This window comes from Patagioenas fasciata, chromosome 2, assembly GCF_037038585.1.
Source record: "Patagioenas fasciata isolate bPatFas1 chromosome 2, bPatFas1.hap1, whole genome shotgun sequence".
Classification (NCBI taxonomy): Eukaryota; Metazoa; Chordata; class Aves; order Columbiformes; family Columbidae; genus Patagioenas; species Patagioenas fasciata.
The window spans coordinates 8746897-8774838 of record NC_092521.1 but is presented as its reverse complement, the minus strand read 5'-3'; the positions used below and the strand labels follow the sequence as shown (position 1 = coordinate 8774838).

The 27942-nt window shown below is 40.8% G+C and overlaps 1 protein-coding gene across 6 annotated transcripts in view; it reads right to left on the bottom strand.

Moving 5' to 3' along the window:
* ZFAT (zinc finger and AT-hook domain containing) overlaps positions 1-27942 on the bottom strand; it is a 151095-nt gene that overhangs the window by 67751 nt on the left and 55402 nt on the right. For 5 of the 6 annotated variants that reach the window (XR_011737331.1, XM_071803779.1, XM_071803780.1 and 2 more), the window contains 2 exons: positions 17744-17914; positions 11324-11584 (listed from right to left, as the gene is read on the bottom strand). Coding sequence is in view for 5 of the 6 variants with exons in the window: in XM_071803778.1 (XP_071659879.1) it covers positions 11324-11584; positions 17744-17914 (432 nt within the window). In the remaining variant the exon portion in view is untranslated. Of the gene's footprint in view, positions 1-11323; positions 11585-17743; positions 17915-21804; positions 22527-27942 lie in introns of those variants that run through there. The other variant, XM_065832598.2, reaches the window with a different exon arrangement.

Genomic DNA, 27942 nt, shown 5'->3' with positions numbered 1-27942 from the left:
CATCTCGCAAGAGGGACGATGAGAAACAAGTGACCAAGGAACTGACCAACTGTGTATAACATTCCATTCACGTGAATACTTCATATAAAGTGGGAGATCACGAGGATCTCGTCCCTTTTTTCCCTTTTCCCTTCTGCTTATGGCCGACATTAGGAGAGGACCTTGCTGGTCATCCCTGCGAACTGAGGCCTAGTGAGAGACTGAATCCAGCTCCGGTTGGCTGCAGAGTCCAATCCAAGACTTCGGGTGCTGGTTCTGCAGTCACTGAGACTTTCAAGATTGGTTTTGTATATTTTGTATTATTTTCTCTATTCTTATTAGTAGCATTAGTAAAACATTTTTACTTTTCCAACTCTCTTCTCTCTGTCCTTCCTTCCTTCCCAATCGCCTGTTCTGAGTGGGAAGGGGGGAGAGGGAGGGGCAAAAGGGGGAAGTGGGGGGAGGAGAGGAGGTTAACAATACATCTGCCAGGGTTTGATTGTCACCCCGCAATCTAAACCCTCAACAGTAATATAAAGGAACATCCATGATTTTAAGGAGATTTAGGAGCAAACGGAATATATGCAACTTTAGACAAAGTGCCTCACTTTGCATCTCCCTCACTAAGCAGCCAGTGCTTTGTCAGGGGGCACTTTAGTCCAAGAGAGGATGAACTGCCGTCCCATACACAGCAATGGGCGTTTTCAGTGCCCACTTGCTTGTGCCAGAAATACCATGTCATGCTGGCGCCACCTAACACATTTAAGGAATGGCTGTGTCTGTGTTGATGAGTAAAGCTGCTGTCAGCTCTGAATGAATCACTGCTTATGGAGGAGTCCCGGTGAACTGAATCATTCACCTGTCCCATGATTATATTTGAGTCATTAATTGCAGGTACTGCTCTCTGCATTCGTAATTGGGTGTATGACATTTTGCAGGTACAGTTACACATCCCTAATTGGCATGTTTTTAAACTACTCTTCATTCAGATTATTGGGGTTTTTTTTATCCCTTAAAAGATGCTGGTATTTCATAGTAGGAAGAGAGTAGCTTTGGGGAAAAAAACAAAAATTAAACTGGCCATTCAAAATGAACATATGAAATTGCTTCTCCTGCAGAGATTGAAATACTATTCACAGAAAGAATTCATTTAAATTATAATCCAGCTGATGGCAAAACCATTTTAAACTAAGGCCAAAAGTGCCTTCTTTAAGAAATAAGCAGGCTTCTAATTCACTAGGAATGAATGGCTCACTCCAAATAAGAGAATCTGGGCTGTCCACTGCTGTAACCACCCAAATCCCATTCCCCAGCCTTCAAATGTTCTCAAATCTCCCAGAGATTCAGATATGCTGCAGACTGGGAGAGGGCTTGTGGTTAAAATAATCACCTGTTCTCTGTCTCTCAAAACAAGGGAATTTAGAGGCAGCTGCTGGGGAACTGATCGAATCCAGCAACAGCCAGAATCCCACAATTCATCCCATCCCAGCAGCAGGGGTTGAAGCAGCTCCGGTTTCTGGCTGGAAGCAGATACAGAGAACACACACGGAAGAATCTCAACTTGTCTAGCTTTGGTTTAGGATGAAAAGAATGGATGGCAGTACCTCCAGCCAGCCAGATCCACATCATTAGCCAAAACCTCCACAGAATCACAGAATGTCAGGGATTGGAAGGGACCTCAAAAGATCATCCAGTCCATTTCCCCCGCTGGAGCAGGAACACCCAGATGAGGTTCCACAGGAAGGTGTCCAGGCGGGTTTGAATGTCTGCAGAGGAAAAGACTCCACAACCTCCCTGGGCAGCCTGGTCCAGGCTCTGTCACCCTCACCATGAAGAAGTTTGTTCTCAAATTCAAATGGAACCTCTTCTGTTCCTGTTTGTACCCATTACCCCTTGTTCTATCATTGGTTGTCACCAAGAAGATCCTGGCTTCATCCTCATGACACTCACCCTTTATATCCTCATGACACTCACCCTTTACAAATTTATCAACATTAATGAGGTCACCCCTCAGTCTCCTCTTCTTCAAATTCCAGAGCCCCAGCTCCCTCAGCCTTTCCTCACACGGGAGATGCTCCACTCCCCTCAGCATCTTTGTTGCCCTGCGCTGGACTCTTTCCAACAGTTCCCTGTCCTTCTGGAACTGAGGGGCCCAGAACTGGACACAATATTCCAGGTGTGGTCTCACCAGGGCGGAGTAGAGGGGCAGGAGAACCTCTCTGGACCTACTAACCACCTCCTTTCTAATACACCCCAGGTACCATGGGCCTTCCTGGCCACAAGGGCACAGTGCTGGCTCATGGTCATCCTGCTGTCCACCAGGAACCACAGGTCCCTTTCCCCTACACTGCTGCCTAATAGGTCATTCCGCAATTCCGTTTGCTTTAACCAAATAAAAACAAAAATAGGCATATACACAGCTCTTCTTAAATCATAGCAATTTCTTTTGGCAAATCAACCTACTATTAAAATAAAAATTATTAAGCATGTTCGTGAGGGATTTGTAAGCACAATGGGCTTTTTTGAATTCTGAAAAAAATAACACAGTTTTTTTCTTGCTGTTTTAGTGAACGGGCCCACAAGTGAAGGCAATTCTGATGCACCAAGGGATTCAATGAGATGCACGGAGGATGTCAGTAACCAGTAAGGCTGAAAGAGTGGGAGAACTGGCAGTGAGACGCTGACCTCTGGGAGGTCAATGTGCCGACTAATTGCACAAGCAAAGATCAGCAGGCGCCTCTTACATCCACCGATTATTCCTCTGACCAACACCTACTGCAGTTTCAATGCCGTTTTATAGTGATTTAAATTTTAAATGTCCAATATGGTAAGGATATCAACACTTCCTTTGTGGATCTATAATGGACAGCAAAATATTTTATTACTCAAAAACCTTTTCTAATATTTCAACTTCAGCTCAATACATACATTATGTTTCTCTCAATAGAGAATATCCCATGGAGTATCAATATATGCCTTTTCAATATTTGTATGTTTAGCATATTTTAGCAATAGCTAAAACATTAGTGTGTTATCAGCATTATTTGGTCATAAATCTAAAACACTGCATCATATGAGCTGCTTCAAGGAAAATTGATTCTATCCCAGCCAGACCAAGTGCAAAATGAAAATGTACTTTTTATTCAGATGTCTGTACAATGTTAAACTTGCAAGAAATTAAAAACATAAGGAATAAAAAAAATGCTACAGAAAAAAAATCACAGATGCATAACAAAACCAAATAAAAGTATTTTCAAGTTGGAAAACCATGGATAAAAAAGGGTGAAAAAACCCTCCCCATATGTACTCCATGACCCGGAGGGTCTCTTCCAACTGAAATGATTCTATGTTCTATTATGTGAGATGTCAAATACTAAGGGAGAAGAACTTGCAGTCACAGGTGTTTATGATTTTTAGCCATCTACTCCAGAATGAGAGAGAAGATATTGTAACTCTGGAATTTACTCAATAAAATTTTCTGTCTACCTTTCAGAACTTCACCAAAGAAGTAATCTCATCAAATCAGAGGTTTTGGTACCTCTTTTCTCATAAAGACCACAATAAGTGTGGTTTCAAGAAGTTTTTGTCTCAGGGATAGTTTACTCTCAAAAATCCTGGTATCAACCACATCTGCTCAAGTAACTGAAACATCTGTTGAACATCATACACACAAGAAAACCACATACACGAAATAAAAATGTGGTGTAATACTTGCACTAGTATGTGCTGAGACAACTACACCACTATCTGTGTACGATACACTTACATTCAAAACCATTTGATGACAATGAAGCTACGGAATAACCAGTAACTAGTGACAGAATAAGCTGGAATTAAACCAGATCAATGCACGTACAAGCTACATATCTAAATTGCCATTATTGACAGAGGTCTAGTTAAACCAGTCAATGGAGCCTACAAGCAATCCAGTCAACCCTATGTCATTCCACAGGTTCCCATAAAGCACTGACTCGATCTTCGCTGAGTATAATTAAAGCTTAGAAAATCTAGTGAATAAACATATATATGCAGACAGGTGCTAGTGTGGAACAGACTCCCACCTCCAGTGACAATAAATGCAAAACAAAGCAACACAAAAGTACTTTACTGAAAAAACAATGAGCTCTAAATTGACTCTTACAACCCAAGAAAAATCCAGCTGTCTCTCTAAATAGTTCCCTGAAAACATAAATTCAATACTCAGCAGTAGTCAGAAAAGCAAACATAATCTGAGGAATCATTAAGAGCAGAAAAGAAAAGTTTAAAAATTATGCTGTGCTGTAAACCAGAGATGCTGTTGTGTCTTCCATCTCAAACAGCTACAGCAGAGTTGCTGACAATGTTAAGACTGACCAGATACATAAGCTATTTCTATATAGTCCAGTTAGTCTATTACTTACAATTGATACAGGATAAGAATAACGTTAATGCAAATATGAAGATTTCTCAACTATGAACCTTATGCAAGAGGTTAATACACATTGTTATTCACCATTTCCCAGAGTGATAAAGTAGAGTGGCACCGGATTAAATGAGAAACATCGGGTTTAGGAAACAATCAAAAGTACCACTGCTTCACAAACTATATAATAGTGCTCTTAAACTCATTAACACAGAACATACTGAAAACTAGAAACAAGACAGCTTTGTAACCCACTTAGATAAATTAAGAGTTTAATAGCTTTCAGTTGCCAATAATACAGATGAAACCCCTAGTTCAGGGACTCTGATAACTAAGAATCTTGGTGCATTTGTCCAAGTATTTTTGGTTTTAAATTATGAACAGGCCCTCATGAAATTGCATGAACAGATAAAAAGTACATTTACAATTTCATTGTCTGTTTGCCTTCGCAATTTTAGATTTTTTGTTCACATTTAGAAGGTTCATCCATCACGCTCAAGACTTTCTTCGTGACAAAATTTTAGCCTGGTAACTATTCAACAGCTCAAATTTTAAAGAACGTGTTTTCTTAGCTGATAAAGCAACAAAGTACGACAAACAATCACAGTATCACAGTATCACAGTATGTTTGGGATTGGAAGGGACCTCAAAAGATCATCTAGTCCAATCCCCCTGCTGGAGCAGGAACGCCTAGGTGAGGTCGCACAGGAATTTGTCCAGGCGGGCTTTGAATGTCTCCAGGGAAGGAGACTCCACAACCTCCCTGGGTAGCCTGTTCCAGTGCTCTGTTACCCTCACTGAGAAGAAGTTCTTTCTCAAATTTAAGTGGAACCTCTTGTGTTCCAGCTTGATCCCATTGCCCCTTGTCCTATCATTGTTTGCCACTGAGAAGAGCCTGACTCCATCCTCATGGCACTCACCCTTTATATATTTATAAACATTAATAAGGTCACCCCTCAGTCTCCTCTTCTCCAAACTAAAGAGCCCCAGCTCCCTCAGCCTTTCTTCATAAGGGAGATGCTCCACTCCCTTAATCATCTTTGTTGCCCTACGCTGGACCCTCTCCAGCAGTTCCCTGTCCTTCTTGAACTGAGGGGCCCAGAACTGGACACAATATTCCAGATGGGGTCTCACCAGGGCGGAGTAGAGGGGAAGGAGGACCTCTCTCGATCTACTGACCACCCCCCTTGTAATACACCCAAGGATGCCATTAGCCTTCCTGGCCACAAGGGCACAGTGCTGGCTCATGGTCATCCTGTTGTCCACCAGGACCCCCAGGTCCCTTTCCCCTACACTGCTCTCTAATAGGTCATGCCCCAACCTATACTGGAACTTGGGATTGTTCCTGCCCAGATGCAGGACTCTACACTTTCCCTTGTTAAATTCCATCAGATTATCCCCCGCCCAACTCTCCAGCCTGTCCAGGTCCCGCGGGATGGCAGCACAGCCTTCTGGCGTGTCAGCCACTCCTCCCAGCTTAGTGTCATCAGCAAATTTGCTGATAGTACACTCAATTCCCTCGTCTAAATCATTAATGAATATATTGAATAATATTGGCCCCAGTACTGACCCCTGAGGCACTCCACTAGATACTGGCCTCCAACTGGACTCCGCACCATTGACCACCACTCTCTGGCTTCTCTCTTTAAGCCAGTTTGCAACCCACCTCACTACTCTATTGTCGAGACCACACCTCCTCAATTTAGCTGTGAGGATGCTGTGAGGGACTGTGTCAAAGGCTTTACTGAAGTCAAGGTAGACCACATCCACCGCCCTGCCATCATCCATCCACCTTGTTACATTCTCATAAAAGGCTATGAGGTTGGTCAAGCATGACTTACCCTTGGTAAAGCCATGCTGACTGCCCCTAATGACCCTCTTATCCCTGATGTGCCTTGAGATGGCACCAAGGATAAGCTGTTCCATTACTTTCCCAGGGACAGAGGTGAGGCTGACCGGTCTATAATTACCCGGGTCCTCCTTCTTGCCATTTTTAAAGACTGGAGTGACATTTGCTTTCCTCCAATCCTCGGGCACCTCTCCCGTTTCCCAAGACTTGGCAAAAATGATGGATAGCGGTCTAGCAATGACTTCAGCCAGCTCCCTCAGCACCCGCGGATGCATCCCATCTGGACCCATGGATTTATGGACGTCCAGACTACTTAATTGTTCCCTAACCCAGTCCTCATCGACTAAAGCAAACTCCTCCATTAACCTGGCTTCATCCGGGGTCTCAGGGGTACAGGGTTCCCCAGGACAGCCTCCAGCGGAGTAGACAGAGACAAAGGCAGCATTCAGCAATTCTGCCTTCTCTGTGTCTTCTGCCACCAGGGCACCCACCTCATTCATCAGTGGGCCTACATTGCCTCTGGTATTAGTTTTATCTGCTATGTATTTGAAAAAGTTCTTCTTGCTGTCCTTGACCCCTCTCGCCAGCTGTAATTCTAAGGAGGCCTTGGCTACCCTAGCTGCCTTCCTGCATCCTCTAACAGCAGCCTTATATTCCTCCCAAGTGGCCAGTCCCTGCTTCCATGACCTGTAAACTCGCCTCTTCTGCTTGAGCATACCCAACAGATCCCTATTCAACCACGCAGGCCTTCTGGCTCCCTTCCTCGACTTCCTACGTGTGGGGATGCTCTGATCCTGAGCATGGAAGAAGCAATCTCTGAATGCAATCCAGCTCTCTTGGGCCCCTTTTCCTTCAAGCAGTCTTGCCCATGGGGTTTCCCTCAGCAGTTGCTTGAAAAGGCCGAAATTAGCCCTGCCAAAGTCCAGGGTTGCAATTCTACTTGCTATTCTGTTCCTGCCACACGAGATGCTGAACTCCACCATCTCGTGGTCACTGCAACCCAGGCAGCCCTCAACCTTTACTGCTTCAACCAGACCCTCTTTGTTAGTGAGGATGAGATCCAGCAGTGCACCTCTCCTGGTCGGCTCCTCCACCATCTGCATGAGGAAGTTATCATCAATGCACTGGAGGAACCTCCTGGACTGTGGCTGGCTGGCTGAATGGTCCTTCCAGCAAACATCAGGGAAGTTAAAATCACCCACAACAACCAGGGCCTGTGACTGTGAGGCCACTCTCAGCTGCGCATAGAAGGCCTCATCAACTTCCTCAGTCTGATCTGGTGGCCTGTAATAGACACCTACAACAGTATCACCCCTGCCAGCCTGTCCCTTGATCCTGACCCATACACTCTCAACTCGTTCCTCATCTGCTCCTGGGCAGAATTTAGTACATTGCAGTTGCTCTCTCACATAGAGAGCAACTCCACCACCACGCCTGGCTGGCCTGTCTTTCCTGAAAAGGGCGTAGCCATCCATGACCACATTCCAGTCATGTGAACTGTCCCACCACGTTTCTGTAATTGCCACCAGATCATAATCTCCCGACCGAACACAGGATTCTAACTCCTCCTGCTTATTCCCCATGCTGCGCGCATTGGTGTACAGGCATTTCAGGGAGCGAGCAGAGCACACCAATTTCTCCCTAGGGCCACAGGAGGCCACCCGGTCCTCATCTGTTTTAGAATGCTGCCCCTCTGGGGCAAGCCCAACTACAACCCCATCCCCCTTCGAGGCTAGTTTAAAGCTCTCCAAATGAGCCCAGCTAATTCCTGCCCCAGCATCCTTTTGCCTCTGCGAGATAAGCCTTTCCTGCATAACACTGTCCGGACTGGAGTCTTATAAAACCAGCCATTATCAAAAAAACCAAAGCCCTGCCTGTAGCACCAGTCTTGGAGCCAACCATTTAGAGATTGAATTTTCCCATTCCACCCCACATCGTCACTTGAAGAGGGAAGGAGTGAAGAGAAGATCACTTGAGCCCCTGAATCTTTCACCATCCTTCCCAAGACCTTGAAGTCATTCTTCATTCCCCTCAGACTACGGGAAGCAACTTCCTCCCCATCTGTCTGGAAGACCAGCAGCGGGTAGTAGTCTGTCGCGTGTACCAGTCTGGGGAGCTCTCTAGCAATATCCTTGATCCAGGCTCCAGGTAGACTACAGACTTCCCTAAGATGAGGGTCAACCCTGCATATTGGGCCCTCTGTTCCTTTCAGAAGGGAATTTCCTATTACAATCACCCTTCTATCTTTCTTATCAGAGGTAGTCTTCAGTTGTGTAGTCAACCGCCTCTTCCTATGTGATCTTGTAGGCAGGCTTAGCACCACCTCCTCACCTACCTCTTCTTCAAGATCCAGGGCCTCAAACCTATTACGGAGGGGCACCTGGGGAGGCAAATCAGGCAGGGAGGGGGGCTGCCTGTGATGCCGAACTGGAATAAGCTTCCAACCCTCATCTTTTTTTAGGTCATTTACCTCTGCCCGACAGCGACAAGGGTGGGGCTGTCTCAGGACCTCCGCCTCTGTCCGGGAGGGCAGGAGGTCCATCTCCTTTTCGGGGGTACCTCCCTGGGGCCTTTCCGACCGGCACGTAAGGGTGTTACTCCACCAGTCGATCTCCCTTTCGCACTCCCTGATGGACCTCAGCGTCTCAACCTCCTCCTTAAGCTTCACAACCATGTCGAGCAGATCCTGCACCTGCTCACACCTCACACAAGTGGAGTGCTGGCCTCCCTCCTCCGGCAGCAGCAGGCTCTGGCACTCCTTGCAGCCGGAGACCTGAACAGCCACCGTTTGGGACAGAACTTCAGTCTGCGTTGCCACAGTCTTTTTGAGACATGCTCTCCTTCTGGAGGCGACCATGGTCATCAGCGGTCTGGGACGCTGGCAATAAGTCGGTGGGAATGAAAAACAAGTGCTCTCTGCAACCCGCTGCGCTAGCTGCCACACCCGCTGCGCTAGCTGGTTGCTCCTCTCTGCACCTGGTGGGCAGCGACTAGTCGCTGCCCTCCCAAAGGTTTTTTCAAGGCAAGAGGAGGAGGTGTGGTCGCCGTCACCGTGGGAACGCCCCCCGCCACGTCAGCCGCTCTCTCGCAATGGCTACCGGGGCTTCGGGGGGATCGGGACCGCCGGGAGTCACGCTGTCCCTGTACATTTCCCTCTGGGCTTTCTAATCTCGGCTAAACCTCGTAGTCGACTGAACCTCGCCGGCTCTGGCTCTCGCTGCGCTGGCTCCGATCAGCTGATCCTAGGCATTGGCCACACTGTTCTTGACCTCTCCTCAGAAAGTTTTGAGCTACTCAATGTAAATCACATTTTCTTAAAGGATAATAATAATATGTATTACACTTTTTATCTATGTACTCAGAAATTGGAAAGTTGTCCCAAAGCAGCACATACAGTAAAGCCAGAAGTGAAAAGTTTTCCTGTGATGGGACAGCAGTCGGTATATGGCTGAAGACTGAATTTCCTAGACGTATTTCAAGGACAAATTCCTTCACGAAAAAAAACAGGCCCCAATACCTTCACAGTTTGAAGTCAAGGTAGGAAACTTTAGGCTGAAGACATTCTTGCTATACTAGTCACCAACAACTGGAAGCCCCCATTATTTGCTGCTCAAGAATGACTTATTTCACTTGATTGCTTTGCTTTTGCCAAAGAATAAATTAAAAAAAATATATATATTTTCATTTACCCAAAACTGAGGCTGTTTATTTTTAAAAAAGGAAAAGGCTGAGCAATTTACTTTGAAAAATCTGCCAGTATGTTTTGTAGCAAAACAGATCTATATACGATTTATGAGCTCTAATGAGCTTTCAGGTCAAGAACAGTTAATTTGACTTTATACTCTGATCTGAGATGTTCTTTCAAAAGTTGAAGAAGTCCTATCACTGATGATAGCGAAACAATAACAAGGTGTTTTATCAAAGCAAGAGTTTCTGTGCTCTGTCAACATATTCTAAGACCGTTTTAATTATTCTTTGCCACAAAAGGTAAATTCTACATCTCGCTAAAAGTAAAATAGTCACAGTAATTGTATAATATAATGACAGACTGGATGGGAAAGGACAATAGAAAACTGGAGAAATATCAATAGGAAATTTTGTCTAGAAGTAGAATGAACAGGATATCACACTAAGCAATTACAGCAAAAGTAAACCCCCAATTTTAATGCAAACACAAAACTCAAAGTTAGATACAAATGTAGTACTTTGTGTGCATGAGACATTCATCTTTGTGCAAAGTTAAGTAGGCGGTCGGACTACATGATCATTGTAGGTCCCTTCCGACTGAAATAGTCTATTTTATTCCATTCTATTCTAAATGAATGCTCATTGTTGTCTTTTTAAACAGGCTTCCTACAGGGGTGGTCAATGCCCCAAGCTTGTCAGTGTTTAAGAGGCATTTGGACAATGCCAATAATATGCTTTAACTTCTGGTCAACCTTGAAGTGCAATTGGACTAGATGACCATTGTAGGTCCCTTTCAACTGAAAACGTTCTAAAACTTTGAGAGGTTGAGTATATTCAAATAAATCCTAAAGGAAAATTTAAACGATGAACTCTCATACTCCAAAGACAGTCATTCACATCAAGTTTTGTGTAATACAAGAGGGGAGTTTGGCATTATCTTTCATGCAGTAAAACAAGCATTCCACAAAAGCAGCCTTCAAACCTATCAAAAAAACAGAGTAGAATTCATGTTTTCCAAGTCACATGATAAAATCATTTTTACAGGATCATCCTTTCTCACCTATGAGTGATACGTACCTATGTGGCCCACACCACTTCTCACTGGGTAACTATAAACCTCTTTGTGAGAAAAAAGAACAGTTGATTATGCAAAGAAAGCATTTCAGGGAGTTTTGGACAATTAGTGCAAGCAACAATCTGGCCTTTTCAAAGAAAATTTAAAATACCTTGTCTAACTTTATTCTTAGTTTAGCTTCAACGTGCTTTTTATGTTAAAATAAAAACACATAATTTAAATTCCATTTAAAATTAACACCGGGGATTACGAGTTGGTACCATCAGGTTAAAGGATGGAAACACACTGTTTCACAACATTCTTCATATATTCTTGCTGGATATTTTCTTACCTCCATCTCCTTCTTCCTCTCCCTCATTTAAAACAATAATGCAGATGTGCTTCCTCAGCTGGCGCATGTTGGAGAACTTCCGATTGCATTTCCTACATTCCAAGCTGCCTGGTGAGACTTCAGCCGGTTCCGGACCTTCTTCTGTCCCAGGAGGAGTTTCTTCGCTTGGAACAGAGTTATTTTCTGCCACATCTTCATCCACAGAAAACTTCTTGGTAGACCCTTTTGGTCTGCCCCTTTTCCTCTTCGCTACAAGAAGCTCTAGAAAAGAAAGTTCAAGTTAAAAAGAAGCTATATTAAATTCCACGGTTAACTAGCTAATATCCATCTGATCTTTGAAAAACAGGAATATTTGATGAAGTTTGAGAGTCTCTATCCCTGAAGTTTATAAAACAGTTACATTCACACAAAGATTTTTAAGCAATGGTATTTGTTGACATTTCTGCTTGCTGTAACGCAACAACATTTGTGTTACTGAGATGGGCGGATGTCGAAGTGCCACAGTTTTACAGAAACTACACTGTAAGCACTCTCTTAAGTTGTTGTATAACTGTATCTGCATGCATATTCTACAAAGTTGCTCTGCTGTGTTCTGACATTCTACAAAAAACCCTTTTGATTTAAGTCACTCTCAAATACACTGTTTAAACATTGAGATATATTCAGATATAACCAATTTATCTTTCAAACCCAAAAGCTCATTCTCCGTTTAATAAATTAAACAATTACTCTCTAATAATTCCCGTGGTTCTTTATCATTAGCACTTTCAAGCCAAAAGCTGGTATAAAAGACTTTTGGCAACAAAAAATAATCCAGCGGCCATGCAAAAAATGTCTCCTTAATGAGTATTTCAACTAATTAAAATCAGAAGTCATCCACAAATCTTAATAACTACAACGTAACTTTACATTTCCATATTTGTGTAGAGAAAACACTGATAAAAATGAGATGTAATGAACACAGAAACATATAACAAGAGAAAAAACTTGTCTTGTCACTGCTGTAGTTACTTCCAAAGCCAAATCCCCACCATCACAGATGTAACCGTTGAAGATTCACCAAACCAAGGAGATCCCAATAAAATGTTTAGTAAAAAACAGATACTCAGAGGGAAGGGGAAATTTTCCAGATAGCAACCAGGTTCTTCTAGGAGATTTTATCATAGCTATAAATTACTTCCATCTGATACGTTAATAAAATGAAAAGCATCAGTCACCATCCTTCTTGCTAATCTTGGGGGTTGTCTGCTTGGAGTCCTTATATTGTGCTTCTTGAGGAATTACCCAATTGTTATTGTACACATTTTAGTTATTAAACGTGCTCTTCTGCAAGGAACTGTCATTTCACAGACAGCAAAGCCTTCAAATGATCTTTTTAAGTCTGAGCAGACATCTGGTGGAGCATCAGGCGCACTATGTGTATCTGCAGAAAAATACGTAGTTCCGCGAAAGAAAACTCAGTGTGCATTGAAATGAGTGTGCCTGATGGTGTATGGAGAAACAGGACAGAGTCAGGCGTCTTCCAGCCTTTTCGGATTCATTTTATCTAACGTTAGACACTTGAGCTCTCAGATTAGTTAATATTTGTCTTCTATATTGAAGGAACAGAGAAACTACTCTCCAGAGTGTGGTTCAGATCTCCTAAAACCTGAATTGCTTCTGGATCCCAAGGTGACCAAGGTCTCTCAATCTAGGAATTTTCAGTTACAAGCAGTGAATTCCAGCTTTGAGATTTAGAAGGCAACAGAGCTTAATACAATCATCGTAATTGCAAAAAAAGCCCTGGAGCATAATGTGCATTAAAACCTGCTAAGTGAAACAGAGCAGGTATGAAGCACCTGCCAGCCATCATCTCATGATAGCAAAGACTAAGGACTGGCACACACAAAAAAATTGCCAAGAACTCTGGTTTTAAGGTCCAGAAAAAAACCAAGCAAACTTAATTGTCGTGCATGTTTCAGCTTACGATGATCACAGCAAAGAAGTCCCTTGAAGTTGGTTTTTTTTCACCAAATATTTCCAAATCTTGAGACTTGTGCAAAAATACAAAATAAAATTATTTTCCTTAGAAATTCATAAGTTTAATACCGGTTTGGGTTTTTTGTTTCAGTTTAGTTTGGGGGTTTTTTTGCACAGTATTAGGTGGGATAAGTATGAAACGTCTTTGGTGGTTACAGGAGAGCAATGCCCATTAATTAAGTGACTACTGCAGTTCCAAAGGCTTCAAAGTATCTTGAGATTATTGAAGCTAAAACACTCGCAGTACTACGCATAAATTGTGCCTCTTATGAGAAACGTACAATTCTCCTGCTTTTATTCCAGAAACTGTCACGAATACCAGTGTGTATCTAGGATAAAGATTAAAAGCTGCCTAAAGCTTTTCATTTGTATTCATCAAGCCAATAGCCTACCTGGTAAAGTGAGACTGACAATGTAAAAGTCTGAAAAACCATTAAAGAATAGACTATTAAAAAACAAAACACACACAAAATAATTAACACAGCCCCCCCACACAAAAACATGAATAATTTCCAAGTATGCATGCCAAAAGACCCTGCTAAATTGGTTGACTTAGAGCATATGGAAAAATAAATGACCTCAAGGAATCTTAAGGGAAGATGATGCAAGGGAACTGGAGGTGGTGGTAGCATCTTATTAAAAATCTGTTCAAAATTTCCCTTAATATAGCAGACAAACAAAAACCACATATGGAAACCACAGCTTTGACTTAACCATGTAATTAATATCAAGTGAAAAAGAAAGCATTAAATCTTGTTATAGGAGTGATCGAGCACCTGTCTGCTCAAGTATAACATAATAAGAACAGTAAAAGCCTCATAAATAGGAAAAAATAAATGCTTTCACGTAACTTTTTGCGCTCTTCCTTCAGCAGCGTTCTGAATTTTTGTGCTAATGTGCTACAGTGATAGTAGTTCTGTTAATTATCAGCCAAAAAGAGAGGGGTGATTTCAGCGCTCTCAAAATTTCTCTTTGCTATCATCGATGTTATTTTGATATCTATCATCGCAGTGATCAGTATTTGGTGCCTTGAGTTAAATAACTTCACACGCAATTAAAACAAACATTTATCTTCATGTCAACCCGTAAAAAGGTCACAATTTGCCACCACATCAAACATAATTTGAGGAATACAGATGTGGATACCACTCAGGTTACTATAGCATAATTATATCCCAGGATCTGAAGAGTGAATGCAAGCGCCATATTCTCTGTGTAGGATATTCTTTCCATCCTCTTAAAATGCAATAATCAGATCATGCAACAACAATAAATGAAGTGCAATAAGGAAAAAGAGGTATGCTACTTATTGACTGTTTTAATGAAAACTTCATGAAAAAAAACCCCGACACTTTCACATTTACACACAAATTGCAACAAAACTTATCACTGTGACTACTGATGGTGTGGCAAGCAACATACAGAAAGTGTAAACTTACACCTGTTTCCAAATGAGCCCACCAGCAGGAGAATTTACAGCAGTTCTCAAACTTTTCAAAAGGTTTGGTGGCAAACCTGTGTAAGTAGCTCAACACAGTCACCACAGTGAGCTGTAGCATGAGTCAAACAAGAAGTTTGTCAGAAGACACCAAGCACTTGTGCAAGTGTTCACTTAAACATCCTGAGCAAGTTTTAACAGCTAAATTCATTATGCAACATGAAATCTTCCTCGAATGTCAGTATTAAAAGTTTACATATTATTTAAGCAATTAGAACAGTACACGGTTGTATTCAGAATCTTATGCACAAAGTGACATACAGATATATGCAAATAAATCTCATCCACAGCCTTATATTGTTACTGTGATGTACATATACATATACTATGGCACGTAGGAACACCTCTTATGCCCCAAAGCCTGAATTTATGCTCTAGTTGCATCCTTTGTGTTCAAGTGAGGATAAGGCTGATGTATATGCCACATTTTTAAGTGATCTTAATGAGTTAAACTCATTGGAGTAAATTATGATACCCAGATACTAACTTTATTCCAGGTTTAATAATCAATAGATCAGGTCTGGAGACTGTGCTGCAGAAAGCATGTATCTCAAAATGCACACACAGCCTAAAACAAACAACGATCCATTACAGAATAGTATCACGTCATTTCCCAAACACAGATGCCACATTCCAGCGCTGGACAAAATGAGACTTATGCATAATTTGCATAACAGCAACATCTGCCTGGTACCTGTGGTTCCATTTGTTAAAAAAAATTCTAACATCATCCAACCAAAATGATTCAAATCAACTCTAAAAATATCATGACCTAACTATGGGGAAGGGGTGTGACTAAATAAAATTCAGCAGAGAGCACCGCCAATAAAATAACATTAGAGTAACAAACACATATTACTTGCCTTGCATTTTACTTTTCACAGTACTTATAAAATAATTAATGTATTACTCAGGCGGAACACAGAGCTGCATTAACAAGTCAGCATTCACTCACTCACACCAGCTCTGGGGCAGCTACAGAGCTTACCAGTAGCTGGAAGAAAAACTGTGCTTTCAAAGGACAAAAAGATGTTCATCTATCAGCCAACGAGCACTAAAAGGAAGCTGTAATTTCTACTACTGTCATTCATCAATCACTTCTTTCAGTGACAATACTCAATTATTACAAAGAAGGGTCCACTGAGAAAAAATTGTGTATTATAAACTTTTAAAGTTTCATCTGCTGCAAATTCCATAACAGGAGGGAAAAATTGATGCCTTGAAATAAGAACTCCTCAAATTCCTATAATCAACTGTGAAATACCCTTTATTTTTTAAACAGAACACAGGAAATAACTGAATAGGACTTCAGACCACCCTCTTCTCCAATCAATCTGTGTGATGGCAAAGAAATATTAAAGTATGTCTATAACACAAGCTGAAATCTATGGCAAAGTAATTTACCTTGACATCCTTACTGGCAACAGATGGCAAAGAGTTTGGCTACATAATCTGAAAAAGGTAGCACCATATGATCATAGCAGACAATGAAAAGTATTCACCAAGAATAATGAAAAGGTAACTTATAATGTTATATGTTACATAATTAGATTTGCAAAGTTATTTTCCTAAAAGCTGCATATGTCTAATTTCTGCTGCTTCAGATCACAACAGTAATTACATACTATTCTCATAAACATATAATGCACGCTTAACAACATACAGCACAGAAAGGGCAGACAGTCCCTGACACAAATGCAAAAAGGAGTTCACAGAAGAGCCTTTTTACTAAAAGGAATAAGAACCTTAGATAGCACCAGTCTCACTGTGCTCAGAAATACCGTTTAGTGAAGGGCTAACAAGAAAAAAACATTCAAGAAAGAAGCATTCTGTATGTCTGCACAATTAAAATACAATTAGAATGGCATTTTGGAACTTAATGTGGAGCTAATACTTATTTATCTTCTTCTGATGCACTGTTTCTTTAAGGCATTGTGTGAAATAATAATATAGTGCAATTCTTCCTCACCAACCGTCTGAGGAGGCAGCAGCTAAAGTTGAATACTATATGACTGTAATTAGAATTATCTTCTTATGTTGAAGAAGTTAATATAGCTACTGAATTACTGCTGGTAAATAAATGAAGAAATACCATTATCCATATGTTATTTTTTTTTTTTAATCTAACAATGATACTGGAGTGTTTTTCATTCATAAGCACACGCTTTTTAATATCTAGAAGTCATAATGATTAGGAAATCCTAGTAGTTGTGTTAAGTAACAGGTTTGGCAACTATATAAATCCGTTGCTCAGTAAGGGTCTAAAAGAAGATACAATTATCAAGACTGAATTATTTTGAACCCATTGCTAACATTACAAAAAACTGCAATCATAATCAGTTAAAAATGGAATGAACGTAACTTCTTCCACTGCAGAGTAAAATCGTCCTGTAGAATTAATTCAAAGTTTGACCACCAGATTTCTTTTTTCCCTAGTGCCAGTATTACAGCACAGTTACAAATTATGAATCATGCCATTTTCTTTTTGGAATAGAACATTAAAATTGTCCAAAATACAACAAACAACAAGTTAGGCAACTCAAAGCACAGCACCATTCTTGAGCGTCAAGAGTCCCATCCACAATGTCCTGGTTGCTTTCCGCTGCTGTCACACAGTCTTCCCACAGCTCAAATCAAAGCTGTAGGAAGCAGACGTTGCTATACTTGACATTTAAAATTAATGGACCGATGTCATCATCCCCTATCACATGCTGAGTTCATCCACATCTGTCCTCCGATCTATTTTGCACTGATTTAAATTCAGGTTGGCAGTTGTACAGTAACCGCTATAAAAACAAGCTATGTAAATCATTCTATATGCAATGCAGAATCATCACACCACAGGTTTTACTAAAAAACTAAGTTACTTCGAAAATTACATTCCTCTCAATTTATTAAAGTACCTTCTCCCTCTTTGCTTATGTTTGTGGGTGCTGTTAGAGGTTGGAGCGGAATAACGATGTCATCCACATTGGTCCCGTCTTCCACATGCTTCTCAGAGACGTGAGACAACAGTTCGGATTGATTTGGTGAAAATAAGTTACAAAGCTTACACATGAAGATGGAATTGATCCCTGAAAAATAAGTTTAAAAAGAAGAGTTAATATTTCCAAATATAAGTTATTTACAGTACCACTAGTTATTGAGATTTCAGTTCAGCTAATATAGTAACTATCAGCAACATTAATACAGTTAACAGACAGTAATGAACTGCAACAAAGACAGTTACACCACTAAATGAAGATATTCATAGTAAATCCCAAAATTAATTAATTGAAGAAATGGGTAAACTTATACCCAGATATCTGCCCGGGGAAACAAAAAATCTGGTTCAAATCTTAGACATTTTCTAAGAAGACCCAAAAGGAAGCAGAATAGATTAAGACCTTTATTTTTTTCCTTTCCAGCATCAGACAATGTTACAATTTCATGTTTTTTCAAACATACGATAAAATTATGTAAGTCATCGCCCAGGTTTGATGTGTATCACACCGGTAGAAATGCAAAACACTTGATCTTTCCCAAAGTAGCTCTGAAATACAGAGAAGCTGGGCCCAAAATCTTAATTCATCTTCATGGATCTCGCTGTTCTTTGCTACATGTATTTCACCTTTCCACTTACTTCACCTAAGCAAGTCTAAATCTCTAACTTCTTGTGTAAGTGCAGGAAACAAAAGAAGGTTAGGAAGAACTAAATGCCATAAAAGATAAAAGAAAGCTTTTCCTTCACTATACTATTATAAAATAAATATATTTTATTATAAACATGTCTTTGATGTGTCATTTTTGCCTTAGCACACTACTGTGAGCATCCACTGTGAGTTAAAAATGTGAAGTGCTTGGTTTCAGGGGTCATTATCCCTAGATGTGGCTCTACCACTAACTGAAAAGCGCGGCGGAAGGTAAAAACATCTGAGCACTGTAGACCACCAAATGTTGCATCATATGACATTCACAGCTATGCAATCACATCATCTTCCTTTCTCCTTCTCGTCATTCACTTCAGAGCTGGACAAACAGGTTTTTTTGTGTCCTTTATCCCAATATTTTAAAAAATTTTCAGGCCTCATCTTGACCCATTTACATGGAGAAAAATGGTCAGGAATAGGAGGAAAATTTAAGCAGGTGAGAAAAAGTTTTGCTCTCAAACAAAAACACATCATATCAGCCTCAGAGGCAATATTAACATCTGACATTAATAAAAACATCCAGGAATTCATGTGCTTTGACATACAGGTTCTATGAAAAAACCCTATTCATTGAAAAAAAACACCCAACCCACTATCACAGTATCACAGTATCACAGTATGTTTGGGATTGGAAGGGACCTCAAAAGATCATCCAGTCCAATCCCCCTGCTGGAGCAGGAACGCCTGGGTGAGGTCGCACAGGAACGTGTCCAGGCGGGCTTTGAATGTCTCCAGGGAAGGAGACTCCACAACCTCCCTGGGCAGCCTGGGCCAGTGCTCTGTTACCCTCACTGAGAAGAAGTTCTTTCTCAAATTTAAGTGGAACCTCTTGTGTTCCAGCTTGATCCCATTGCCCCTTGTCCTATCATTGTTTGCCACTGAGAAGAGCCTGACTCCATCCTCGTGGCACTCACCCTTTATATATTTATAAACATGAATAAGGTCACCCCTCAGTCTCCTCTTCTCCAAACTAAAGAGCCCCAGCTCCCTCAGCCTTTCTTCATAAGGGAGATGCTCCACTCCCTTAATCATCTTTGTTGCCCTACGCTGGACCCTCTCCAGCAGTTCCCTGTCCTTCTTGAACTGAGGGGCCCAGAACTGGACACAATATTCCAGATGGGGTCTCACCAGGGCGGAGTAGAGGGGAAGGAGGACCTCTCTCGATCTACTGACCACCCCCCTTGTAATACACCCAAGGATGCCATTGGCCTTCCTGGCCACAAGGGCACAGTGCTGGCTCATGGTCATCCTGTTGTCCACCAGGACCCCCAGGTCCCTTTCCCCTACACTGCTCTCTAATAGGTCATGCCCCAACCTATACTGGAACTTGGGATTGTTCCTGCCCAGATGCAGGACTCTACACTTGCCCTTGTTAAATTCCATCAGGTTATCCCCCGCCCACTAAAAACCTTTGAAGCAGCAGCGAATGAAGAATTGCATTAAAACTTTTTCTGGTCAATGCTTTGAACAGTTTTACAGAACTTTTTAGACAAAATTTTGTGGGGTTGGTTTGTTTGGGTGTTTTGTTTGGCTTTCTGTTTGGTTGGTTGTGTTTTGTTCTGGTTTTGATTTACTGGTACTAGAGCAGTGATATGAGAGCAAAGCCTCAAGACAGTAACTAACTGTAAAGAAGGGTGAAAGTTAATAATTCAGAAAAATCCACCTACACAAAATTCACCCACTTTTGGCAGAGTTAATTCAGAGGACTTTGTTTGCTTTCTAAAACCACTGTTGTTTGTTTTAATGGTTTGATTTTTCAACAGTCCGTGATTTCCTCAGTGAAAACAACCACCAGGAACCAATTTTAACAACATGCTTGTTCTTCAGCTACGTACATAAAAACTCCAGACTCAAAGATTGGTTCATATTGTTCCTCTCCCCTCTGCCTCCCTAAGGAAAATGAGGGACATAACGTCACTGAAATCAAACTGGAACAGCTGATGCTATTTGAGGTACAAACCAAACCACAGATCAGCTGGATAAATACAGCAATAAAGTGATATTTTGTGAACTTTGGGATGAACCTGGGGTGAAGAGAACAGGGAAGCTACACTTTGGGACCTGTTGTCAAAACAATCCCAAGCTAAAATCACTACCCCTATTTAATACTATTCCCTGTCATGACACACTAGTTATGTGGTTCAACCCACTCAAGAAAAATCTATCTTTAAGGTATTCTCAATGTTAAAAGCTGGCTCTCTTTTACACTTATTTGCACCTGAAGTTATAACAAAAGCATCCTCCTCTTCAGAAATAATACAACTACCTCAAAACAAAAAGGCAGAATATGCCTTCGTTTATTTTAAAACACCTCTGCAGAACAACCCAAATACTGTTTCTGTTGTTTGAAGTATACTGTATGTAACACAAGCACAGCTATTCGAGATGTGTAACACACTCAAGGTGTTCTTAAGAACTCGGTAGGGTTCCTGCTCAGGCATCCTGCCGTCTTGAGCGCACACGCACTCCTGTTGCGATTGCAGCTCGCTGTGGCAGAATGCAAACCCCCCTCTCTCCCCCCCGCTCCTTCAGTATGGAGGGAGTGGGCACATCTCCCTCTCTCTGCTACTTGAAGCTAACAGCTTCTTTTGTTTGGCCCAGAGCACCCTGGTCAGGGCCATTAGGAGAAGGGATTGCCGAGGCGCCAGTGAGCCGCTGGGCACCTGTGACCAGTGTGGGGGATGTTTGGAGGCTTCAGGGGCGCCCCACACACGGTGTGGGGGTGCAGAGAAGCTTCTAGATTGCCTACAGTAGGTCTGATCAGCCAGTATAAAAACGGGACTCTCGTCGAGACGGGGCCCATTGTCGCCGGTCTCTCGGAGCACGAGGAAGATCCTGCCGCCGAGACTCCGCCTCCCCAGGATGGAGACCCCGCTTGCCTTGGCGCCACGGGTGTGAGTAAAACCCCTCGCAGGATTGCGAGTGTATTTATCCTTTCCGTGCACATATGCACGTGTAACTTCCCGTGCTTAATACAAGCACGTATAAAATTATTTCCTCGCACAATCGCGAGTGTAACTTTATTCCGTGCACATTTGCACGCGTACTTTAAATTATTTCCTCGCACAATCGCGAGTGTAACTTTATTTCCTCGCACAATTGCGAGTATATTATACATTTATCCTCGCAGAATCGCGAGTGTATTTTCCTCCCGTGCTTCCACATAAGCACGTGTAGTATTCCGTGCACATTCGCACGTGTAAGTACATGAACCCTCGCAGAATTGCGAGTGTATTATAAATTTACCCTCGCGGAATCGTGAGCGTACACTTTACCTTTATCTCTTTAAGAATAATCCCGCACCGTGTTCAGGCAAGTGTGTACTCCTCTGGGACTCGAGGGTGGTTCCGACATCGTTTTGGGTGAAGCCACGTGCATGCACTCTGTGGACCGCCAGTTGTACCAGTTGCTGCCCCTTAATAATTTTCCTCAACTGATACCCGAACCTATATTTAAGTCACTTTTGGAGTGCTAAAACCCTGTTTCTCACCGGTTTAATAAAAGTTGTTTTGGACTCTGTTGTCCCTTAAATTAGCCTCGGGGTGCCTCCGTGACACTCGCTTATAATGGAAATGTTCCTCTGAATCAGTTCCTTTGAACTAGTTCTGCTCTAGTTAGTAGTATTATAGTTTTAAGTGAATGAAGCCCATTACTGACTAAGTAGATGACAACTGTTCTCTCAACGTGTAAACACACATTTAAGATTCACACTACAACACTTACAAGCATTGACCCAAAGGTTTGACTAACACTAAACATTTAAATTCCATTATTTAGACAACACTCCTATTCTGAGGTTTTATTTGCCATTGTTTTTGCTTCCTGACCTGCTAGTTGTTTTCCATAAAAGTTCAGGCTCACTGCTTTGTGTGTCGTGTCTCCTCTTCCACCAGTTCTGACTCACACACTTTATCCCTCATCCCTCCCAGTGAGGACTCGGAGAGGGGCAGAAGAAGAAGAATCCCCGAAAGTCTGCTGGGTTGTTTAAAGCACCTGATTATACAAATCCTTGTTTAAAGTCTTTCCAAGAAGAATTCAGGATTCACGGGAAGTACTAAAACCACAAGAAACCACCACACAGAAGTAAAGCTGGAACAAAACCATGTGGCAGAGAACAGAGTTAATGAAGGTGCAGAAAACAGCAGAACACGCGTGTCATTTGCTCGGAGGTGAGATGGAAACAAAATCGAGTAAAGAAATGATTTTTGGAAGAATGATTGAAAAAGGAGGTCATAAAGCAGAGGATGAACTGTGCTGATCGCAGGCCTAAACAACTAGATCAGGAGTAAGCAAATGATAATTGATTAACCAGTTGCTAATTAGGTGGTGTAGTACTAGAACAATGAATTATAGTCAATTAAGTGTAAAAATTAAATAAGCAATAAGTTAATTAACTATGCAGGGAATCAATGATTAATTAGCGAATAATTAATTATGTAGGAAACCAACAGAGCAGTTAATTAGACAACAGTTAAATATGCAGAGAAAGAAAGGAACAGCAATCAAGCATGGAGGTAAACAAACAACAGAAGTTTCAGCCAAAACCCATTTGGAACATTCTATTCACTAAACACGCTTTGTATTAATTCATTATCTTCAGTTTGCCCATATAAACTGTGCTAGGTGTGCACTGAAATAATGCCAGTTATTTTCTTCTTAAATGGAAAAGTAGCACATTAAGCTATAACATAAGTGAAGACGTATAAGTTTTTCTTAACTCTTCCAAAGATCTCAAGGTATTTCTTAATTATTTTTTTTCTTTATACTAACCAAAAGAGATTAACAGATGCTACTAACAAACAGCAAATTTCAGCCTCCCTTATTCCCAATCCCCTTCACAAAGCATAAAACAGAACCCATCCTGTTTTGCTCTAAAGTTGGAGGGGGAAGGACAGAAGGGGGAAGAAAGAAACACTCATATTAGCGAAATCACCAAAATTAACAGTGTTTAAGGGAATCAGGTAATGTATTATTGACATACATACTTTTGATCATTGTATGACAAAACCTAGTCTAGAGTCAATTTTAATTAATTAAAAACTTTCATTTTATATAAAAGTAGGCTAGGGGTTGGGCTTGGTTTTATTTTAGATAAATTATTTTCATAAGTCACACACAACAGAAAAAAAAAGGAGATAATCCATCTGTATTTTTATACTATAAATCAGTCTAATATACCCAAAGCTTTTCCGGACTCTTTCAATGCAGACAATATTTAAACACTTATGTAACAGCCTCTAAAGCCTTGCAACAGTTTAAAGTAACTAGAACTCCATAGTTAGATGCAAAAATACAAATTCACTGGACACCTATTGGTGCATGGAACAATGGAGTTATTATCCAAAAAGCATCATCCTCAGTAAGAATTTAAAAAAAAGTATGGAAAAGCCACTGCTATTTATGACCATTAGAACAGCAGCAGCACAAGTATCCCATGTTTAAAACTAATAAATTATCTCTACAAAAACCAGCAGACCAGAGAGAACAGAAAGCTATTTTAGGGCTTCCTTCATCTGAACCTGAACTATTCTGGATAGCAAGCAACTGGTTTTTTGGGTTTGGTTTTTGTTGTTGTTGCTGTTTGGTTGGGTTTTTTTTAATTCACCATCATAGGATGACTATGGAGACATAACCTGCACTACAGAATATATTCAATCAAGGAACAGGAACACCTGAGCACGTCTGTTCTGACTTTTAGTTGCTAACTGAAATCAGGAAAATTTAATTACCATTAGTTAAATGCCACAAGCTTTTTCTATTTTGACATTACAAAAGAAAGTTATGGTAATGTTGATAAGAGGATGCATTCCTGCAAAAACTATAAGATCATACTAAAATCAATACCACTTAGTATGGTTTTATGGAAAACCTAACCATATACATTCAGCATTTTTTCTAACAAGGCCACAGGTTTAGTTTACAAAGTAATCTACATCTATAGAGGCTCTTGGACATTACAGGGAGGTACACAGTATATAAAATTAAATTACACTGAAATTTGTGAATGCTTCTGATTAAGAAGTAAACTGCATTTTAAAATCTACACAATACAAATATACTAGGACAGAGAAAACAAAAGCACTTGTTCAGGTGCTTGGGACATGAATGCAAGACCACGCTGTTGTGAGCAGAACTAAGCGGATAGTTTCGTATAATCCTAAGGGAACATTACATGTTGATAAAAAATATGGAGGAGCAACAGGCTTCATCCAATCCCAAAATTAAGAGATTATGAAAATGTTTTTAAATGAAAGACGGAAGGGTAGGTGACAAGTGCAAAAGACCATAAAGATCCAAGCGGCTCATCTTGCAGTAGTAAAATCACAAAGACTGTTTTCAAATGAAGGATAACACAGAAGTTAGTAATATTTTAACAGGAGACAAAGAACAGTTGAAACAAACTGTTGGGTTTGTTTTCCATTTCTTTGTAGCTGCTTTTAAAAAGATAAATCTACATAATATTCCAATAATGCAAGAAACCGAATAAGGTGTCAAAATCAGAATGCCTGGTTTAGATTAAGATGATTGAAAGACTTGCATTCAAACAAGTTTCTGAAAAATACTGTTGCAATGCCAGTGGGACACTATCACTTCTAAATAAGGAGGGCAGAAAGCGGGATGTATTGTTTCTGAAGCAATGCCATCTGTTAAAAACAGCTCAGGGTCTAATCTGATTAACAGGCTTTTTTAACAAGCAACAGAATCCCCGAGGACTGAAATAGTTACATTGTACAGAACAGCACAGTATTGGGACTACATGAGCAACAGTGGTAAGAATCACTGTGGCACACCGAGGTGAATAAAAGAGGTTACAGAGGCCAAAACAACAATATATTGTAGGTTTCAGTTAACCTTACGGAGATTGGTTAAATATCAGGTCAGGACAGGGTACCAAGATTAAATGTTTAGACACCATTAAGCAAGAGGTCAGGGAAACCACAGGAGAAGAAACAGTTCTTGACTTTATCCAAAGTAGATCACACCTGATAAAAAAGCACTCAAAAACCCTATAAAAGAGTGTTAAAGAGCCAAAAAGCATTTTTAACAAAACAAAAACCACAAAAAAAGACTAAAAAGGTTTAAAGAAGAGTTAAATCATTGAAAGCAGCATGAAGACTCACCGAAAAGCATCATATTCGATGCTGATCATCAAAGGAGATTTTAGAACAGGGGAAGAAAAAATCCAGCACAGCTCAATAGCAGTGAAAGGAAGCTTTTGTAGAAGAAAACATTTATAAAAGTTAGAGGTTTTGTCAAACGAGGAAAACAAAAAAAGACTGGAAACTGTGACAAATTAAATGTGAAAACACAGCAAGACAAATCAATAAGGATAATATTATCAACCTGAAAAACAAAAAGCAGAAGACAGCATTTGTTTACAAAGACGTCAGGCCTGCCTGAGAGCCTGTGTACTAAGAAGTTATCTGTGCATTAAAAGACCCCTCAAGGAAGGTGAGCCCATAGCAAAACAAGCTTTTCAATTTGCTATCGCTCTATAAGGGTTTGGAGAGGTTTTCTATTAAAGATCTCCCAGTTCTGGTAAATACTTTAAAGACAGCCTCAAAACAAAGCTGAGAGCTGTACTACTCAAAACCAAAAACATCCAGTTCACAGTCCCATGGAACAGATGGTCCTGTAACACAAAGGCATATAAAAATCAGAAAATATTACTGCTGCAAAAGTCCATGCTTCCATCTTTGGATATTGTTCTTCTTCTTTGAAAAACAGAAAAACTAATAGAATAGTAATAATAATTAAAAATAATGCTTAAAAGGTACAAATGACAATCAACAACATAGCACAGTTGTACATGAGAAACTTAAATAAATCAGAATTTTTCTGCCTGGGAAGGATGGAGCTGAGGGGTAGAGAAAAGGCAAAAAGTTAAATGCAGAACTATGAAATAATGTGTGTCATAAAGGAGGATGAGCAGCAAATGATCCCTCTAAAACTACTGTCTGGTCTTTTCAGTTGATCTCTCACTGCCCCGGGTGAAACAGAGAACAAGAGAGGAATCAGTTCTTCACATAACTGTAAGATTGGAACCAGTCCACTTGGAGTTAAAACTCTTGGAGGTGAAGTCTCTCAAGAACTAGTAGGTGGAAAGATGCTATTTGAGGCTCAGCAAGCCCATAAGAAGGGCTAAGAGTACTCTGGATGTGCTTACCCTGTTCTTATACTTCTCTATGCAGACATCCATCACAAGTCACCGTTACAGACACGATGCATCAGGCACGCCACAAAAATCAGATCCACAATATTTATGCTTTCTTAGATTCCTTCTAAGTCACAACAGCACTACACAATGTAGACTTCCACACAGGTAACACACTGTAACATTCAAATACTACAGTATTTTACCAATATAAGAGCACCTCTGAAGATCTCCAAATATTTGACATAAAGACATCATAATATCCAACACAAAGGCAGATAAATGGATTAGTAAGGGGCAAGAGTTCTGCTTTTTATGGATCAATTTCAGATGGTTAGACTGAATTACTGGGAGACCAAGTATCCATGTTATACTGATTTGCTTCAGAGTTTTCCCAGGTATTACCAGAAACCAGAGCTTGCTTTATGCCACATGATGAAGCAGCCACCCCAAGAGGAAAAAGGCACAAGGGTCTTATCTCTTGTCTGAAGTGTGTTCTCACACTCTCACCATAGAATCGCAGAACAGTTTGGATTGGAAGGGACCTTCAAAGCTCATCCAGTCCAACCCCTGCCATGAGCAGGGACATCTTCACCCAGCTCAGGTTGCTCAAAGCCCCGTCCAGCCTGGTCTGTGATGTCTCCAGGGATGGGGCATCCACCACCTCTCTGGGCAATCTGGGTCAGTGTTTCAACACCCTCATTGTAAAGAATTTCTTCCTCATGTCCAGCCTGAATTTCCTCTCCTTTAGTTTAAAACCATCACCCCTTCTCCTGTCATAACAGGCCCTACATAACCAGGCATATTGTATTTAACCAGTTTGTTACTAGACTTGTCAAAAGAAACCTGAGTTCTAAGCTACTGAAATTTAAGTAATGAAAGCAAATAAAAGTATATGTATTTTTTTTTCCTTTACACACATCAGCTTTACAAAAGTTACTGGAAAAAGTTACTCCAAAACAAGATACTGCCTGAACACACTTATCTTGGCTAGAATATACAAAATGCAGAAGTGGATGAAAAACTAGGAAATCAATTTACCTCAGCAGTTTAGAATAATCACTTTATCAACCCTACAAATAAAGTGTCTTTCCATCATTAAAAAAGCACCGTAATACAGACTTACAGTAAGACTTTGGTGTTCTTTTTAATGTTCTAAGATCGCCCTCATGTGGCTAAACGCAACACTGCAGAAGTTACCACTAAAACACAACCGCACTACCAGAGACACCGAAAACCCTTGGAACCCCTCGAAGAA